The sequence below is a fragment of the Zosterops lateralis genome (genome assembly GCF_965231275.1).
Source record: "Zosterops lateralis genome assembly, chromosome: 13".
Taxonomy (NCBI): domain Eukaryota; kingdom Metazoa; phylum Chordata; class Aves; order Passeriformes; family Zosteropidae; genus Zosterops; species Zosterops lateralis.
The window spans coordinates 7,181,618-7,202,542 of NC_139773.1; the positions used below are offsets into that span (position 1 = coordinate 7,181,618).

Genomic DNA, 20,925 nt, shown 5'->3' on the forward strand with positions numbered 1-20,925 from the left:
ATATGGAATATTTAATTTGGGCTTTAATTCCACAGTGAATCATCTGCTACCTTGTAGAATAGATCAGGAAAAGCAAGTAACCAGCAGCAGAATCACCAAACAACCTCCCTCTCCCACAAAAAAAAACCCCAAAAAACAGAGGACAAAAAGGACACGAATACAACAGACTTGATAACACTCACTGTGTTTCTGTGTCCCTCTTGTTTTGCTATTTAACAGCTTCCCTTCTTGTTATGTACCTGAGATTAAGAGGTATAAAATACTATTTCAAAACCTGCTGTCTCAATACTACTTTTTGACTTCTTTGAAAACTAAAAATACTACTTGGGGCGAGGGGAGTATAGTTTGGTCATAAAGTATTTCAGATTCCAATTCTTGTCTGAGTATTTTACATATAGCAGAGGGAACCTGTTGCCTGATGCTACAAAACTGTCTAATCTAACAGTGCTATCTTGACCAGTTCCACTCTGGCTTCAATTAAATACATAGCAGAGTTATGGAAAGAAATGGGAAGATAAACCACATCCTCAGTACTGAAGCTAGATTCATGTTAAATCAGGTCAAAATGTACACTCACAGCTTTTAGTGCAATGTACATATTGCAAATTACTTTAAACACCTGTAGTTCCGATTTTGGAAGAAAAATGCCTCAGCTAATTTATGCTAAATTTTTAACAGTTACAATTATTATGTGTGTATATATAAAAAGGAAATCCATCAAGGAAATGTCTTATGAAAAACATTTCAGATATGCTTGATTTGTAGACAGTAATCTGAATGGATCAAAAACTGACTTGCTCCTTTTATTGCTCCTTTTATGTTACGACAAAATCAAAATAATGAAAGAAAACCTAGCAGAGTATTATTCTTCATGAAACAGCAATCATTAGCCACACCACAAGAACAACTATAACTGAAAAAATGTTTAATTACAATACAATGCTTACTCCAAAGAAAGTGATTATACCAATTTGCTGCTGCGTTATGAGTATAAATTACAACTTGCAAATACAGCAGGAAAGATAAAAAGTTCAGTATCATCTCACAACAGGAAGACAAAACTTTCAAGTGCTGTAGGGCAATATATTATTGTGCAGAAAACATGGTACTGGAGTCAAGTACCTCAAATTTGCCTCAAAGAGCTCCGGACAGCAAGATTTTAAAAAGCAGCCTTACCATCCTCTGCAAAACACACTAAGAGCTCCTCTTCTAGTGAAAGGCATTATGAACACATGCAAAAATATCTGTAGCTCTGTATCACTCAAATATGGGAGAGACTTATATACATCAACTGAAGATATTCACTGAAAACCCTCCACTGCTGCACGTAGAAAGGTAAAAATGAGATTGGAGACTAGAAAGAAAACAAGCCCCACCAGAGACAAACTCAGCACAGAGTATTTGTATATGGACTTCAGTACAACCATTCAAGAATAAGGGAGGTCATCAGCACATCACAGAATTTCAATGACTGTAACTACCATTCCTGAATTATTTCTATAAACAATAAATCTTTCCTATTTTTTCTTCACTCACTACAATAGAGATATTTTCATATTATTCATTTTTCTAACAAAACAGTTGGCCTATGCAAAAAGCGATTTTGCTCACAGAAGTCACTAATGTCTCACTTTGTACCTTTTCACAAATCTAAGATCATCACAGCAAAGTCAAACATTAATACCCGTTGCTCTTTCAGTGTTAAAACACTGTTTACCATTAGATAATGAGAAGACAAGGCTCCTGTATGAGGTTTTCTCAAGCCTGCTGTTTCCTAGCCTTTCATGTTACTTCAAAACACTATTGAAGTAAGAATGGTTTAGCTTTCAATAAAATATCACCAGAGACCCCTGAAATGAAATAAACTCCTATTACATATGAGAGAAGGTTCTTGTCTGAATTAATTATTGATGAAGAGATTAAAACACATGACAAACACCCAACCCCAAGCACAGGAACATACATCTTGCTTTCACGGTGAAAAGAAGTCACCAATATATTTTCCCCAATTCCCCAAAACACCATACCCATACCAACACTCCAATAATTCCATGAATAAATGAAAGTGTGAGTAAACAAATACAGTAAAGTTTGCTGATAGCAAATTTTTTTAAATAGTCCTAACAAAAAGTTAATCCAGATTTGCAAAGCATGTTCTCCATGAAATTGGTAACAAAAGAGCAGATAAAATTTGGTGTAAATAAATACAAAATAATAAAAATAACTCAAAAATAACTTAGTGTCATAACAATATGGTAACTATGGTGCAATGTTAGAGAAAATATTATTTTTCTACACAGTTTTTAGAACATTATCACTTCACAGCTCAGCGGAAATCAAAAAATGCATGACTTAGCAACAAGTAAGGAAGGAACATAGAATGAATCTATCATTATGTGAGGCAGAAATTTATGGTATACCCTCCTCTTGACCAGTGCATGAAGTCATAACCACCCTAACTCTGAAGTTATCCAGAAGGAGCAGAAAGGTTCAGGGAACAGCAGCAAGAGCCCTAAGCACAGGTTAGGAACAGTTCTATACAAGCAGATACCTATAGACTACAATACTTCAGATTGGTTGAACATAGAAGTGTTCCCTTGGAAAAGAATAAAAATTATGAAGTACATCAGTAACTATTGGGAACACAGGAACATGGTGGAATCAGTTACATCACTGGGCAGTACACACAGGACACAAAAAAAAAATCTGTAAGTTTCAGCACAAAAGGCTTGTAATTGTTGCCAAAACTGTAACCAATGGGAGAAAAATTCAGACAGTAGAGAGCAAGTCCACCAACAGCTATAAGAACCATGACCAAAAGGTTGGCTCTGTCCAGGAAATCTAAGCCAAAATCTGGAGTTTTGCTAGGAGAGTACACAGTAAAGGTGGCAAAATATTTGCCCTATACTTCTACTCTTTCCTTATGCATCATTGTGGGCCACAGTCAGACTATTTATACCAAACTGAACAGACCTTCAGCAGGATTTGGAAAAGAAAAATATGCTTTAGCCAGTATTCCATCATCTTTTTTCATTAGCCTTCAACAGGTATGCACTAAACTATCAACAAATTCCAACTCCAATCAATTGAAAATTGCTTGTCTTTCTGCGTCTTCGGAAATTCCAGCCAATAATGAGCCAACACTTTAAATTCTTAATAATTTTGACACCATATGGTGACCTTTAACAGAAAACTCCAGTAGTAGGCTGCACATGGACTTAAAAAGAAAATTGAAAATCACACACAATATAAAAAGAATAAATGGTACCTCTTGAGATTTCAACTTTTCTATGTCTGTGGAGAGGTCTGAGCTTTTTCCATGAAGACTGCCATTTTCCTGTAAACAGACAAACAAGCAGTAAGAACAATTAGGACAAGAATAACATTCTATATTGAAATAACGGGGAAAAGCACTGGATTAGGAAGTTGAACATGTAAGACAATTACACCTTACTTAAACTCTATGTTAATCAACACAAGGAATAACCTACAAATGTAAAAGGCTGTGTATGATTTGCCCTGCCTTCTGAGAAACCAATCTATACTCTCACAATATAGACTCACACACTCATTTTAGCTCTTTCTCAGAGACATCTGGTCTAGCAGCACATGTAGGAGTAGACAGAAGTTATCGTTATTCAAAATCCTGAATCAGTAATTTGCCTCATTAGTTGAAAGAAAACCAAAAACTAAAGACCATACATCATAGCCAAAATTTATGCATGTAAGCTTGATTTAAACTGGTAAATGAAGTCGAATTTTTTTTCAGTGAATTCAGAAGAGAAATTCCTGTGTTCTACTTTTTTTTTTACAGAAGATACCAGCCACAGGACAAATTAATTTGCGGCTCTTAATCTTTACCATTTCTATATACAGAAAATATGTATTTCTAGCGTTCATTTTTTCTGGGGAGAACACAGGAATGAAGTTTTCCTGTGAAAATGAATTGAGTTTTCTTCAAAAGAAAACTCTCATCACCTAAACGACACTCCAGATTACCAGTCTTTATGGCCTCATCTAAAAAAAAAGAGAGGCTAACACACAAGGCTCACCGACTTTACATTATTCAAATATTACCTGATCCTCTACTATACAAAAAATTGTGATTAATACAGACACACAGCCAATGCATCATAAGTTCCAATTCCAGTTAGGTCAGCTTAATGCGTAATTGATTAAAATTGAGCAGCGACATAAAAAATGAGAGTCAAAACACCAAACACATGGTAAAAATATGAGTTATATAAAGCTGCATAGTAAGATTCCATTTCAAATGTAAAAGAGGCATTTGAAGGTTCAGCTCCATGCCCCAAGTTATGCAGGAAGTTTTAAAAGAATATCTAATTTCCCTGTTGCACAGAAATATTTCTTCAACACAAAGAACTCCTACTCTAATTTATTTACTAATGACCAATGGAAAGATCAAGACTTCATGAGAAACCTTTCTACTGCTGTGTTCCAAAGTAAGGCAGAGGCCATAATAACACCCAGTGAGCTGAACGAAGTCTTGCAGCCTTCCCACTTCATTCCACAGCACAAGAAAGCTGCAAAGGTGCAAGTGCTAACACAGCTCTCTGACTCAAAGGCACTGAAATCAGAACATCAGGTATGCTGTGTATATCTAAGCTTAGGTACTTATCTCATTGTCTTTTAGAGAGTAAATATTCATAAAAGGAAAATGGAGTAGATAAAAGGGATTGTGAGTAACTAGGGGGAAGCTTGCTTTGACCACTGAGTTGAGTTTCAAAAGGGTCATGTTATTTTAGGATATCAGATACTATCAAGAACCTTCAGCTCAATAAGCACGATGAAGCTGGAACAAGAAAAGGAGGAAGGTATTTAAAAAGAAAAGCCTCTCTTCAACATCATGACACAGCACATACTAGAGATGGTTAATGTTAACAAGGAGGCAAATGTTCCCTACACTTTGCCAATAAATCTGCTCCTAAGTAACACGACTTCCTTCATTTTCTGACTACATGTTCAATAAAATGCTCGTCATTCAAGCATACAGTTACATATGGTTTATTTTCATGAATTCTTAGCCTATATGTTTTTTAGTCTTAGAAATCTAAATTGCTGCTGTAGCTCCTCAAAGTCATTGAAGTCTCTAAAAGATACTAATCTGTATATTTAAAGGAGTTTCCCTTCAAAAACTTTGCCAAATCATCTGCTGATTTATGCTGTACAATCCCATAAACTTTCATTATGAATTATTATGGGGGTATCTTACCCTTGAAGATTCATATGAAGGACTTGGCTGACCGCTTGTTCCCCAGGATGTGGCACCTGTTCGCTCATCCATACCTGGCAGTAAAAAGAAAAATAGAAACCTATAACAAATTATAGCAAAAACAATGTTCTCTGATGCAACCTGAAAAAATATTCATCCGCTTCCATACACTTTAAGTAAATTCATCTGCTTTCATATACTTAAAGCAGTGTTTCTAAAAGCAAAACTTCAGATGAACAGCTTCCTTATTAATTAGGCTGGCTACAGAGGAACCTGTTCATTTGGACACCTGCAGCTGCTGAAAACAGGAGCATAAAAAGCCAAGAAATTTGCCAATCTGCTGTCTGCCCAACCCAATCCATAAGAAATTAGCATGAGTAACAAAACAAGCACAGCGATGTGAACATCATGGCTTTTTGAGCAGCCCAATTTATCTGCATCTCGAGCAAGCACTGAAATATTGCAGCACATACTGTGAAACTCATACTTGTTATCTACTCTTTGCTCTTGTGTCTTGCTTAAGCATTGTAAAATGTGTAAAATTATTTCCCCTACTTGGCCTTTACGTGACACGTGAGATATTTTAGCATAACGGGGAAAAAAAGGCAAGACAGACTGATTATATTTCAATGGCTTAAAAAACCCACAGAGAATCATGGTCTCTGCCCTACTAAAACAGTAATATTTTTTACACTCTGTAACGGTTCTTCTAGAATCAGTTCCCTTTATGCAAATCCAGGTTACAGCTCACAAGAGAAAGGGGAAGGAAAAGATAGGAAGATCTTTAAACACTGTATCAGAACATATATTCCACATACTATCCAATTTATATCAAATTTCATTGGTCAAACGACCTTTAAACCACATCCCCAAACAGCTAATTGCAAAAAGCACCTGAATTTGTATAGTAAATTTCTTCATACAGGATAAGGCTGCTACTATTATAACAATTAGGTTCCTAATTATCTGCTTCACTCGACATTTTTTGTCACACATGGAACACTTCCATCCTAAAGTGCAGGCTTCAAAGCACTCTGGCCTACAAAATGCAACTCATTACTTTCCTGTCACATGAACTTTTCTCATAAAGAGCTTTGATATAAAGCATAAATTCTTTATGTAATACATACTATAAACTATTTATGAAGTTTTATAATGTCATAATTTATAAATAAGAACTAAGTATTCCAATTTATAAATAAGAGTAGCATGCAAGCTACTCCACACGATCATATCTAAACCTTAACTTCATATTGCAATTATAAAATTTTCATGCATATTTCTCAGACTGGCTATACTGCAAAATCAAACGTAAGCTAATGCTGTAAATAACTATCTGTGGACTATTACTATTCTAATCATTATTTCCTTCAGAAGCGTGCTTTATGAAGCTACAAAATAATGTTTTGACCAAGACAGCCTGCAAAAAAAAGAAGGCTAAACTGAAAGTACAATAAATCACTCAAATAAAAACTACAGACACTTTTTGTGTACTGCAGGAAAGATCCTCAAGGTTGAAGAATGCTCTTTGAAAATGCAAAACCACTACTATATTGAGCCAGCAGTTCGGGGAAGTTTACTGCATTTTGCAGCTGACAGGATTGTTGTTGTTTCATTGTAACTGGTCCAGGAGCTGAGTAAAGAGTCGTGGCTGGCACTGACAAAGGCAAAAGTAATCTTTTGGCACAATTGACTCTTTTCTGCCAGAAACAACAGGGCGAGTAATCCAGTCATTATCATAACAAGTCTTCCATTGCCTTAGTTTCAAAAAAGACATATGTGGGGGGGAGAAAAGAAAAATATCCTACTGCAAGAAAAAGTCCTTGGGAAAGTTTAAGATACAGTAAGTTATATCAACCCATTTCAGGAAATATGTCACTAGATAATGGTTATGCATAGAGCGCTCAGATTCATGACCCCTAATCAGTAAAACATGCTACTCATTTAAAAATTTGAGTCAGTGGGACATAAGGACTTATGTTATGGTTCTGCTTAATCAGCACATGTACAGCTAAAAATTCTAGTATTTTAATTCTACCATTTGAATTATGCAAATAAATTGTTTAAAGAAACTGCTCTAAACCAAAATGTAACTGTTTCAGATAGTGAAGAAAACTAATTTCTGACTAGTTCCCATAATTCTTTTTTTTTTCTAAAGAAGCCCAGTACAGTTAGCTAGAATAGTAAACTTCCTTCTTCCTGCCAGGTGTCTTTTTCCTCCTTTTCATGCAGCAATTTATATTCTTACAAGACCCAAACAGGCTTACATGTAGACCTATGTCTTACACAAAATTTTCACACAAGGAGGATGCTTTCACATTTTAAATGCTCCATGAAGGCTAGAAGAAAAAAGAAACCATATATTGCACATAGAACACCAGCACTCTGACTTACTGCTGCTTGACATCTGGATTTGATTTGCAATGATACCCCCGCTGCTCTTGGTCTCCATCAACATAAGACACCAAACAAGCCGCCCCAAGAAGCCAGTAATAATACTCAGCCAGGAAATCAGATGTGTGTCTAACATGGTGCTCAAGGAATCTCTTCTGCTTTGTACATGAATGTTTCCATGGATAACAGATGAAAACCACCCAAAGGTTGGATGAGACAAAGACCCAGACCATTTCTAGCCGGATGGGCACAAACAAACAATGCATACTTTAACACAGCCAAAAGTAATTCTACATGACTGAGCCAGGACTGTCAGATTTACTTTTAAATATAAAATCCCCAAAGTGGGGGACATTTGGTAAGAAAGAACATGGAAGTCACCTGTGGTAATAAATAAAGTCTCAAAGCAAAAGTGTAATGAAAAGAGTTCTAGCGTAAGAGAACAGAGGAACTGGGGGGATCATCACCTCTGTAACCCCTTCCACAAGGAAATGCAGAGACTAATTCCAGCATCCATTAATTCATCATGGATGTTAAAGGGCACAGGAAAGCTGTGACAGTTAGCAGAGCACTGAAAAACGTGCAGGGCAAGGCTGCAGTATCTCACCCTCCACAGGTAAAGCAAAAAAGAAGGAAATCGAACTGTGTTGATATAAAGGTCCAGTAACACAGACACAAGCACTCAGGCAGACAGGAGTATAACAAGGTTCTACCCCCACTTCCTTTTTTTCAGTCGGCATTGAGGATGGAAATAATTGAAATGACTCATGATTTCATAGTTCTCAGTCAAAATTGACTACTTCTACAGCACATATGCTGCAGTTTAATTAGGGAGTGATTCTGTAAGTGTGACGTTTGTTCCAGCGGGTTCAGCTGGCACTGTGGGGCTGGGCTGGCTCCCAGGGCACCTCCACAGCTCTCGGTGCTGCTGTCCCAGCCAGGCCACTCCTGACCCCAGCCAGGAGCACACGGAGCACAGCCCAAACCCAGAGCTGGGCCAGCCTGCAGGAAAGGCCCTGTGCCCAAACCCAGAGCTGGGCCAGCCTGCAGGAAAGGCCCTGTGCCCAAACCCAGAGCTGGGCCAGCCTGCAGGAAAGGCCCTGTGCTCCTCACTCACCTCAGGGACACACAGCCAAGTCATCAGGACGTTTTCTGGCTTTATGCATTGGACTCTAAACAGGCTTTGCTTAACATCACTTTTATGATGCTGCTGTGAGCATTTCAGGCTATTCTAGAAGAAAACCTGAAGAAACCTGTTGCCTCATTATTTCAACATATGTGTTCATTCTGAAGAAACAGATCCAAACATCCACCTAATAAAAAAAATTGGATCTTACAATCAAACTGAAATGAAGGTTGCTCTTGCTGGCATAAGACAAAGACGACTATATTTAAAACTTATTTCAAGAGACACAGGCTCTAATGTTCGTGTAAACACGATAATATACTTTATAGGGTTACCATCTGCTATGATGTTGATCAAATAAATGATTTGACAAAAAAAAATCACATTGTAGATTGTTATACTAGGTACTCAAGGTATGAGTTTCTATCTTTTATAGCTTCTTTATCCAATTTTGTTTCAGAGTAATGATATTCCTTCAGATAAGATTCAACATCTGAAATCAATTACAAAAAAACCTACAGCACCAACCATAACAGTGCTGATTGTGTTTTGCATGTCAGACACACAAACAAATCAATCTGCCATTAGGCCATATATTGCAAAAGTTTATTGTGAAGTATGATTCCAATTATTATCCAAAATTATATTTTAGGTCTAGACTTTCCAGTAAGTGGATGAAAAGAATAATAATATTTGATGAAGATATACTGTACTCAAATATTTTAACTTTTAGTAGGTCAGGACTAGTTCTCAGCCCCTTCTGGTTGTTTTCAATTAAAACTATTTCTCTTTTTATACTAGATGTAGTAGTTTCAATAACATAAAACCATTTATATTCTAACAAAGATCTCAAAATTCACAAGTCAGATAAATAAATAAAGACAAGATAAAGTTCCACATACTTATTAGTCAGGGAGTGGGAGAAAACACGGGTGACAAGAGGACCAGAAGGACACTCAAAACCAAAATCAGCTTTGATAATAAATACAATGTGGTAGCTTAAAATATCCAAAGCTGAGAGCATTAATCAAATTGAGAAGAGTAATGAAAGGCAGGCAATCTATCAATAGTCTAACCACTTAAGTGCCATTGGGATAAGTTCAGACGCAACATTATAATTAGGTAAAAGACAAACTACTTTCATTTCAAACTACATAAATAGAGAACTTTCTTTCCATCCACCTTCCACAATAAAGGAAAAGCAGGGGGAAGTGCAAGCATGGAGGGAAAAAAATTCAAATCTCAATGCATACTGTATCTTGGAGAATGTACTCATTGTCTTCCAGTATATGGATACCAAGTTCCCCCATCCCTCCAGATCAAAAAGCAAAGTTCCTCCCCAGTAACAGAACTGGTTATTGGAGGCACCAGTGGGAGTAGCAGAGCAGAGTAGCCTTTCTTGTACCTTTGCTCCAGAGAAAACGAATGGAAGAGCTATGGATTTGTCACAGAAACACCATCTTGAGTCTGTCATCTGGTACCAACTCAGGACTTTACAATTACTTCAGGAAACTTCCCAAGATAATTTGATTAAATTGCACAATGCTGCTCACTCTCCTCCCTGTATTGAGCCACGGTGCCACAGATTGAACCCTTAATCCACTGAGCAGTGTAAAAGTGAGATTTCTCCTGAGCTTACCCATTAGTTTTCATATCTTTCCCCACCTGTCCAGCCAGGTTCAAAACCATGAGAGTTGAGATTGTTAACTATGAGCCTCTAATGGCAGGGATTTAAAAGTACAAGGAAGCCCTGCAGGGACTGAAGGCCCCCTGAGGGGACAATGGTTACCTCAATTAGTACCCATAAAACACTGGCTTCCATTTGAATATTAATCTTTGCAAAGATCAGTTTGTAAGAGCTGTTTGAAATATCAACAGTGATTATTAATAGTAGTAAATAAATTAATTTTCATTTTTGAAACATTATTTATCCTAGAGATTCCCAGAGCATGATTATCTGACATAGCAAAGAATAGATATCCACTATGCCAGTCGTTGTGGAAATTATTTGAATAATAGTCAGAAGATTAACTTTGTATAGTGTATTTTCATCTATAGAACAGGTAATCACAATCAACATTTTTGAAGAACAAAATTATTCAAATTGGAGGACTGTACAGCAAGTACACAATTTACCTGGGCAATAACCAAAGCTTAGACCAATATTGACTTTGGTAGGTATTAAAAATTAGTTGTAACTTAATATACCAACAATTTGAATTCTCCCTGTATGTAAAGCTGTTTAAAGCCTGTTTTCATTAAGAAAATTATTCGCAAGAACAATATTTTCTCCAGACAGAATAAAACTTCGGGGTATATACTCAAAGAACTTTTCCTAAAGCAGCAAAAGACATATAAATTCAGAAGAAAATGGAAAAAAACCCATACTGGTTCAGGAAAACTGAAAAAAAAATCCCTTGAATTTGTTTTAAAAGTGTCTGTCAGCATCAAAACCAATCGGTACTGGTAATACAGTTCCTGTATAACTATCAAGTATGTTTTATATTTGTTTCAACTCATTACCTAAATACAATTTGCTATTAAAAAAAAAAAAAGGCAATTACTACTTTTAACTTGATTTCACAAATAATCCTATTCATTTCTTGCAATAAGACCTATGTATTCCCTAACAACATTGGGTTATTAATTCCTGTAGGAGCAGTGCCCTTACAGAAATGTCAGAAATTACCTGCTTCTCTTCCCTCACATTCTCTGCTTCCGAGATTCTAAATCATGTCACCAAACAAACCAAGTGACCTGGCATGACCTGGACACTTTAAATACAATACAACCCACTCAAAATAAAATTGGAACTGGCATTTCCCACACAAACTGAACTAGAAACCTGCACATAGCTACACACATCTTGCCAGAAAAAGTACATCAGGTACTGTTCAAAGAGGAGAACATATTTATAATACTGTATGTAACATGCATTTGTTAGTTGTATATAGTTATTCAAACAGTTCGAGCATAAGCTAATGACAAGAGCTATAAAAACTAGCATTTAGACTATTAAAAAAGGAATTTTCTTATAAATCCACTGAGGTGCTCAGAGCACTATACAGTAAAGCCATTCTTCACACACCTCCCCCTCCAAATTCCCTATATTAATACAAGTTTTAATATTATTCTTTGATCCAATTAAAGGTTAAAATTTTAAAAAATTAAAATGTTCATATTCATAAATTATCCTGTATACAAATCATATTTACATGTGTGCCAACAGAGTATATTTTGAAGCCCTCCTGGTTACAAATGTGAATAAAGTACACCAGCTTAGAGATCAAGCCTTGAGCAAGGGAACAACCCAGAGCTTTTATTCACACGCAAACACACACAGTTAAACTGCTATTAAATTGAATCATGTTGCTTATTCCCCTCTCTGGCTGAGCCATGAAGTATCAGGCTGAACAGCTCTTAACATGCAAGTCTCAGCCCTACAGTACCAGCTATCATAATAATCCTTTCTACTGGCAAATTTTCCTGTGGTTACTTCAGTTATGACTCAACTGCTTTATATAACCACACACTTTAAAATATATATATATATATATATATACACATATATATTTATATACGCACACCAAATCAAGGCCAGTGTCACAAGACAGCACACACCAGGCCAAAAATATTCTAATACAGCCTGACAGGCAACAGCTACCGTTACCAACTATATTACAACACAATTGTACAGAAAACTGCCAATTCAGGCACCAGAAACACAATTAATCTGAGTTACATTGTGTGTAACTAAGGTGCTAACTCTCATAAGCAAAGAAAACATGTCAAGTGTGACAACTTTCCTAAGAATATGTCTAAAAATGTTAAGAAAAAGTATTTTTAATCATTTACTGTATTCACAAGGTGCCCAGCAAATTTTAACCCTTTTGAAAACAAATTCCAAGACGAACCTGAGGTCAGTAACCCTTTTGTGGTGATGATGGTTGCCATGTGTCTTCATACACATACAATTAAGATAACCCAATTGCAACAAATTATAATTACTTTGTTGATATTTAGAAGATATTAATACCTTAACACTAAAATCTTTGAAGGAAAAAGAGACCCTCTGACATACCAAGCAGAATAGGGAAAAAAGCAAACAAACAAACAAAAAGTTCATGAAGGTGAACCAGTGGAGAAATGAAGCATCAGACAAAAACCTTGGAATTTAGTGAGGCAGAATTTGAGCCTTAAGTATAACGGCAAATACACTATACAGAATAGCCAAGAAAATGCCAGTGTAACTCCACATTTACAATGTGGACTGGAAACAAAGACACACATACCCTGTCAAGATCACAGAAGCCTGAGTCTGAACTTGAGAAGATCGAGATCAAGCCATTTCATAAAAGCATGTGGAAGAAAACCTATACTTTGCCAAGGTACACAGTATCTCTGTATCCGATTTTTGGCATCCCTGCAATACTGAAATCAAAAGTCTCTTACCAGCAGCATGGCATCTCAGCCTCTCACATTAGAACAATACACTAACGTCTCACATTTTTCATAAAACAAAGCACATAGAATACACAAAGAAGTCTGAAAGGTTTTTAAGTTTGCCTCTAGATAGGCACATCCTCAATGAGATGATGATTTCTTACACTTCTTTGTCCTAAAGAGCACATCTAAGTCAGCTGCAGGAATTAACTCTCATAACTTAAGCAAATCAGAAATTACACACCAGGGTTGTGTGAACTTAAGTTTGTCATGAGAGAATCCTGGTTCTCTCAATACAGCTGGGAGAAAGTGTCTATTGTATTAAAATTTCAGCATTAAACACCAACTTCTAAGTCTGAAAACAAAGCTTATCTACTCAGTATTTAAACAGGGAAGAATGCTTAATGGACAAATGCAAGCACTGCACATCTGCTAACCTAAGCCAGAGCTGTGTTAGGATAGCTCTAAGTTAGATGTGGAAAAAACAATAGAATACATATAACCAATGTTGACTTATTACAACCTGGCTCACTTATTTCTCTCCTCTTTTACCAAAAATCAAGAAGAAATCCTCCATACTTCTTCATTTTCAATCAAGAAAGAAGCTGTTGTAAGATTAGGGCCCCACTATTTGCCCTGCAGCACAATGAAAGCCCTTCCGGTTTGTCCGAGGCAAAGTGGCACCTTCTTCCCTCAGCAAAAGCTGCCTAGAGCAAAATGTGTTCTATTATTTTAGGCATGGAGGGAAAAAAGGCTTAAAGTAAACCATTAAAAAAAATCTAGAAGCGTCTCTATTTGCATTTATATGACTGATAATTTGAGCTGATGGAAGTTAGCATCAGCCTGCAGTGTCAAGGACTACTTTTTCCAGTATGCATTTCGTACCAACAAGTGCTTCCCCCTCCATAAGCAAGTTGGAATGTAGTAAGGCTCTTGCCAGATGTTCTCCTTCTGCAGAGATCCAAAACCAACAGTTCTCAATAATTCCATTACTTCCAAAAGTCAAAGCCAGAACCCAGTCTGAACAAACAGAGATCTGGCACAGCCTGTGCTGCTGCAGTGCCCTGAGACACCTTAAAAAAAAAAGTAAAAAAAAACCACCCCAAGAAATCTTTATTTTCTCAACACTGAGACATTTCTTCCAACAGCTTATTAGACAGAGATTTTACTGGTATTGTTAAATCTCATTCTCAAATTAAGGAAAAATTATGTTCTCTGACAAAGGAGAGCAATCTGTCTTTAAATGTGCCAGGTATCATTACATCTGCTCAAATATTTGCTGAATCAAGCTCCTTGCTGCCTGGGCTGTTAGCTGCCTCCTGAGGCAGGCAGGCTTTGTGTTGACAGCTCCTTTAGTGTGAGTGGCAGTAAATGATGGTGTGCCCACAATGCTGGAAAGCTGATATGATACAGTTCAGTCTCCTACATCAACAAACGAGGTGGAAGGACGACTGGGGCCTGATGTTAATGGGCCTTGCACTAATTCACAGCAGCACTGCAGCAACTGAGATGTCTGAGGGAATCTGGTTCACCTTCCCTCCCCAAAAACATTTTTCTTCTTTTCATTCTTTCCCTTTGTTTAAAAGAAAGACTGTTCTTCCCCTTGAACTAAGAGGTGTCACCACAGCTCATGGCAGAGCTAAGCTGTATGACACCCATATTCACTGGTTTCTCCCTTCACAACCAAAAGGTATCGGCTGATCTACTGATTTCTGCTGCCCTTCAGGACAATCTGCATTTTAACATTCTTCTGGCAGTATATCCATGTTGTTAGAGCTTTAAGTATGGAAATACTATCCTTAAACAACAAAATTACACTCTTAGAGGATCAGCAGCACAGAAGTAACAACTTCTGTTACAAACAAGAGTACAACAGGACTCCGTGTTCAGCATTGAGGTCTTTAAATGCTAAAGAGTAATTAAAATAGTTTCACTTTGCTAGTTTAGCAGAAACATGCAACCATTATGAAAATAATTTAAAGTAGTATCCCACTAACTAAAAAAACCCCAGTTCTCTATTCTAGAAAATAACTACTAAATCTGACAGAGTCTGGCTCTGGTGGAAGTGAATCCAGAAATATCTCCATCTGCTAGTGAAAACCTTGAGGTTTCTCCAACTTTACTTCTTAACCAAAGACTTTTTTTTCCCTGCTTGAAGACTTTACTGATCTTCCTTTTATTTCTTCTCCTAGGCTTTCATTTAATACTCCATAGTCTGGTTCAATTGAGTAACATTTCTCCTTGGCTTAAATCCTAAATATCGCACTTTTTATAGAAATCTGAGTTTTCAATTATTTTCTTGTAACAAGTGTTACATGAGTTAAAACACTCTTAATAAAATGCACTTAGAAACCATGCACGCTTCAGAAGCAAAACTTGGACAAAAAGTCAGAATTGGAATTTATAGTCAAGTAACCCCATTTTAAATTGCCTTCATACTCTAACCACCGGAACGGACATACCTGTTCCTGCTAAAGTGCACTTATGCCTTTGTTGGTTTTTTTTTTTAATGAGGACAAGTTGAGCTTTGAATACAAAATAAATCTGCTGTTGTTTCTCCAAGTCTGCTGTTACAGCAGTTCTGTAGGTTATAGCTAGAAAATGCTGAAAGCCAATAAAATATGGTAGACAGTCTTTCTGCAGATAAAGGCACCCTTACCTAGTAATTATCCTTCTTACAATAATAATATGGTATTAAAGACTTTAAAACATTTACTTAAGTAGTCAGAAAGCAAGTAGCAATCAATAACTAATTATTTTTCTTTAATTCCTCCTCCCAGGATGTTTTAGAAGTCTCTCCTTTTACAAAAGCACTAAATACTCTCCTAATGTCATTTCTATAAAAATTACACCTTAGTTTTAGGAACTCATTTCTAGGGAAATTTAACCACAACACTGGAGTGAATGATTTTACATTAAAAATAGGACAAATAACTTTAATATTACAGGTGAGCAAGAATAAGGAGAGGAAGGATTCTAAAACCCTTCAAGTCCCCAGCACTGCTGGTCCCCACCAGCACTGCTACCACAGTGTCCAACACACTCATCCCATCAGCCAACCTGCAAATAAATCCAGCCCCACAAAACCTCCTCTGCAAAGGGAGCCTTCACACAGGCAAGCAGCATTTCCCAACTCCAGCAAGGGATTCTGATGCAGGAACCACTGCCAAACAACAGCTTATGAGTCAAGGTTTATGTATGCAAACACAGCCCATCTTCCCAAGAGCTAAGGGCTGTCAGCCACCCAAAGGAGGCCATCCTGCTTCCCTTAACCCTTCACTGTCCCTGCTGCCCACAGCGTGGCTCGTGTCTTCTCCCCTCACACTAGCACCCGGGGTTTGTAGGGACCTGCAGTAAATCCATTCAAGAAGAAACTAGTAGAAAACAGACCCATAAAAATAACAGACCCTCCCTGGTTTCTGGCCAGGCTCACTCACACAAGTATTTCACTGCTGGGCCAGAACAGCACCAGTGCTGGCAGAAAGGAAAGGAAGAGTATGAGGATCAGACAAGGCCAAAGTCAGGGTTGTGTGATGGCCCAGGGAAGCCAGCCCATCACCTCTGAAGCATTTACTACCTCTGAGACTGGCTGTATTTAAAAGGAAAAAAAACCACAGTGATTTTTTTCAGGTGTGAAAAATAATAAAAGAAAAAAGACCCAGCCATCACTATATGGTGATGCTAAAATCCTGCAGTCTACTTTGGGATGACTGGCTTTACTGAACCATTGGTAGGTACTATGCCAGTATGTGAGAAAAATAACTGAATAAATATGTGTTTTAATTACATTAAACACCAATAATCTCATTAAAAATCATTCAGTTTAAAATACTGAATCTGCTCCATGCTAGCGTAGAAACAGGTTACCAGTAAGTTGAACACTTCCAGAAAACTCCCACACTTACTTTATTGTCCACTAACGAGAATTTTAGCAAAAAATTTAGAAGACTAAATTATTTCAAAGTAAATGGCAAACCCTAAGCATTTTCCTTCCCTCTGTTTCTTCTGTAATTATTAAGAAAAAAAAAGTATGCATTTTTATTTAAAAATTTCAAAGTACCTTTTGAAATTTAGCCAAAATGAGCCTTGGGTTCCATGTGCCAAATAAGTTGCTTCTACAAATTTTGATATCCCATTTTCTTGCTCACATTTTTGAATCTTAAGCATTGCCAAAACAAGTCAATTAAACCATATTGCCTCTTTGGGTGGCAACTTTGTTTGTCTTAGATCCTGTATTCAGTTCTCTATATAGATGCTTTTAGCTCTGACAACAGCTTTCAGACTTTGGTTCATTTTGTACTTTACTTGTTCATACTGCAACACTCCAACACAATGAAATTTGTATAAGTGCCCAGATTTGCTCAACCACTAAAAATAAAAATGTTACCATTTATTAGGGTTATCAAATAATTTTAACACAGACTCTTCCCATTCTGTTAAATATATAAAATAACAAAAATGAAAACAGAGTTTCTACCTTTTTGAAAAAGACAACCGTGACTTGGTATTTGGGAAAGAATTTCTTATATTCCAATCACAAAGAATATTATTACTCTTCAGCATACTGTAATTTAAGTATTTTGCAAATCACACTTTGTGAAAGGGTAATAAGGCATCCAATGTCTTTACATCCCAGTTTATATGGGAAGGATTAGTGAAGAAATTTCAGAAGAAAAATATAAGCTCTCCCTCCCAGATGCACAAGAGCATTCTGAGGATCTGAAGATTCACACAAGTAACAAGGCAGCTCAGAATAAACATCACATAAAGCTCCACAACTTAGTTCACGTGAACTAAAAATGCAAAACTTATTCCTTTCCAAGGCTGGCCCACATACTTTTAAGAAAATTAAGAAATTAAGTGAATTCATACCTCAACACTCTTCACCTGAACTCAAACAAATGTGATATGCTCACAAAGGCTAAATAAGATGACATTTGTGTCCTTTTGTGCCCATTCCACAGACACACATGGGATTTCCCTGGCAGCCAAACCAACACAAGCTCTTGACCGATATGAAAGCCCAGTGAATTAAACGAACACATTTTAAGCACCTGGCAAGAATAATGCCAAACAAATGTAGAAATTCATGTACAAGAGCTCCAGCAGCAATTTTGTCCTACTCCATTTACTTTGCATGTAAAGCTTCTATTTAAAAGGTCACACGAAGGAAATAAACATGAGCATCACTCAGGTGTATATCTGCAATTTGGCCTTAAAAAAAACCAACTCTGTATGTATTACCAACTACATCCTCAAATTTACTTTCAGGAATAAAGTTTTTTTTCATGTTTTATTTCTTGCCTTCTTAAAGAAAATCTAAACAAAGAATAATCTGAAGCCACCTCCTTCTACACTTTAAAGTTTACTGTTGAATTTTTAAACATGAGTGCAGAACTTGCCCTAAGATATATAATCTTAACTAATTATCAAGAAACTAGAACATTTTATACATTTGGCCCCTAAGATCTCTTTAGTTTTTGTTCTCCTAAAGGACTCAGAGCAATCATTATTTTAATGTTGAGTGTATTATGGGACAAACAAGAGAAAAAATCTTAAAAAGTCCTATGAAATATTGCATTAAAAGAGGACAAATAACAGAGTAAGAAGAGCACAGAAAAACAATCAATACCTGCTTTTATTAAAAAAGGTTCAAAGTGAACAAGAACTTCACACATGGTGAAACCTCTTAAGACCTGTGAAGCCTCTAAGTCATCAGAAGACTAATTAGGTTTTCAAAAAGTCTTAAAATCTAATACACCCTATTCCTACAGAATTCCAATTGAATATAGATTCTTTACTCTTTCATTGTAAAATCAGAGTCTAGCTGTTTATATGAGAGCACAAAAATACAGATGAAGCTAAGCCACTTCACTGTATTTTCTATTAAGAATGAAATGAAGTATAGTTGAAATCAAAATTCTATACTTGCTGTACTTGATTTAATCCAGAGTAATGCCATCCATAATGCTACTTACAGAGAAGTAATAGAAGATTCTGCTGTGCTGCCTATATTGATCTCGTGTTGTACTGAACACTTTTTCTATTGAGAGTCAATTGCACCTCCTCCACACTCACATCTCTAATTCTAACACAAAGTTTACAACTTTTTTTTTAACATCACAAGAAATTTTCTGCTAAACAGAAATTACAGAAATTAGAAAAGGGAACATCTGTATTTTAAAAAGATCTATCAGCCTTAATATTAGGCCTAAGAAAAATACTGACTAGAATTACAACGGTGTCATTATTACGTGTATGCCACCTTTCACACAAGAAAATCCATTCAAAGCTACTTTTAAAACAGATTCAAAATTAGAAGTCTGTAACTGCAGCAATCTTAAGGCTGTTAAGCTTCCAGACCACAGCCAGTTCATAGCAGGGCTGATTAGCTCAATCACAGCATCTTGGTAACAGCAACTGAGAGCCCCAAACTGAATCTAAATCATATCAAGCAACTAAAAACACAGGCAAAAGTATTTGATCCTCAAAGCACTGAGTATACTGGATAACCTACAGGAGTTCATGAGTTAACTAAAACCCTATGATACAAGTTTCCACAAATAGCATATTTCAACCAAAAAAAAAGTATAGAAACTCCCAAAATCAACTCCATGAACACTCCTAAATGATGGAATACTGTCTGGAGTTAGCGATTGCAAATATGGTTACAGCACCACCATGTTATGGGGGGTGGAAGAGAACATTATATTGAGGAGAGAAGGGGAAATAAGAGCTGACTGCTCCAGCAAGGTTTTTATCAGCTTTTCCTTTGTCCCTGGATGTTGTTAACCCCACTGGAAAGGAAAAGCATCTCTGTAGGATTTATTTTGTTTTCTTTTCAAAGAAACTGAAGTAATTCAAAGCCAGCAACAGCTTGAAGAAGAATGAACCACCTGTAGAGGTCAGCATTCTAAAAGTGTATCAGTAAAAATGTAACAAATTGTCAAATTCCCTGTTTAGGAGAAACTTGATACTATGTGTGTTGAATAATGATAATCCAATGCATCTATACACATGCATGTATCCACTATTCTTTAGACAAATAGCATGGAAATAATTTTGCTCTGATTAATACAACGAGGAAGAAGATGTAAACAAAATTCCTGAACTGGTTCATCACAGGAGTAACACTTGAATAAAACCAGTTTCCTAAGGCAGAATAGAGCCACCACTATGATTAAATATTTCATGAATTTAATATCAAGAATTTCTATAGAGAATTAAATAGGAAAATTAATACATAGATGGTGCAGGCAATTTTTAGATTTACATTAAAATATTTCCATAGTATATGAAATGGCAAAATTCTTTCCCAGAGCAAAGAGTTTTGCTCATATCATAAAATGAATATGGTATAGTAAAGGGTCTTTCTGGAAGACTGAGAAATACACACTCAAACAGTTCAAAAATACTGCACAACAACTCAAGTATCTTTTACTGCTACATGAAAATCCATTAGATATAAAAGAATACCTGGGGTTTTATTACGCTATAAGGTGAAAAGAATCAAGAATTCTGATAACTGCAATTTTTTCTCTGAGTGTGTGGCAAGATACCAGGTTTAATCTCATTTTCCTGTTGATTTCAGCAGGAAAGCAGCAAAAAAATGCCTGCTACAGAAAATCTCTGATTTGTTTCTTTTGGTTACATGTAATTCTTCTGTATTATCCGAGGAATTTCAGGTGAGGTTGGTCCTTGCATGAAGAGAGAAGCAATTTGACTTCAA

At 36.5% G+C, this 20,925-nt stretch overlaps 1 protein-coding gene across 9 annotated transcripts in view; it reads right to left on the reverse strand.

Moving 5' to 3' along the window:
* Positions 1–20,925, reverse strand: part of TCF12 (transcription factor 12) — a 161,077-nt gene that overhangs the window by 112,527 nt on the left and 27,625 nt on the right. For 8 of the 9 annotated variants that reach the window (XM_083870934.1, XM_083870933.1, XM_083870931.1 and 5 more), the window contains exons 4-5: positions 5,234–5,307; positions 3,269–3,337 (exon numbers count right to left, since the gene is read on the reverse strand). In XM_083870934.1, coding sequence (XP_083727060.1) covers positions 3,269–3,337; positions 5,234–5,307 — 143 coding nt within the window. Of the gene's footprint in view, positions 1–3,268; positions 3,338–5,233; positions 5,308–5,720; positions 5,749–20,925 lie in introns of those variants that run through there. The other variant, XM_083870935.1, reaches the window with a different exon arrangement.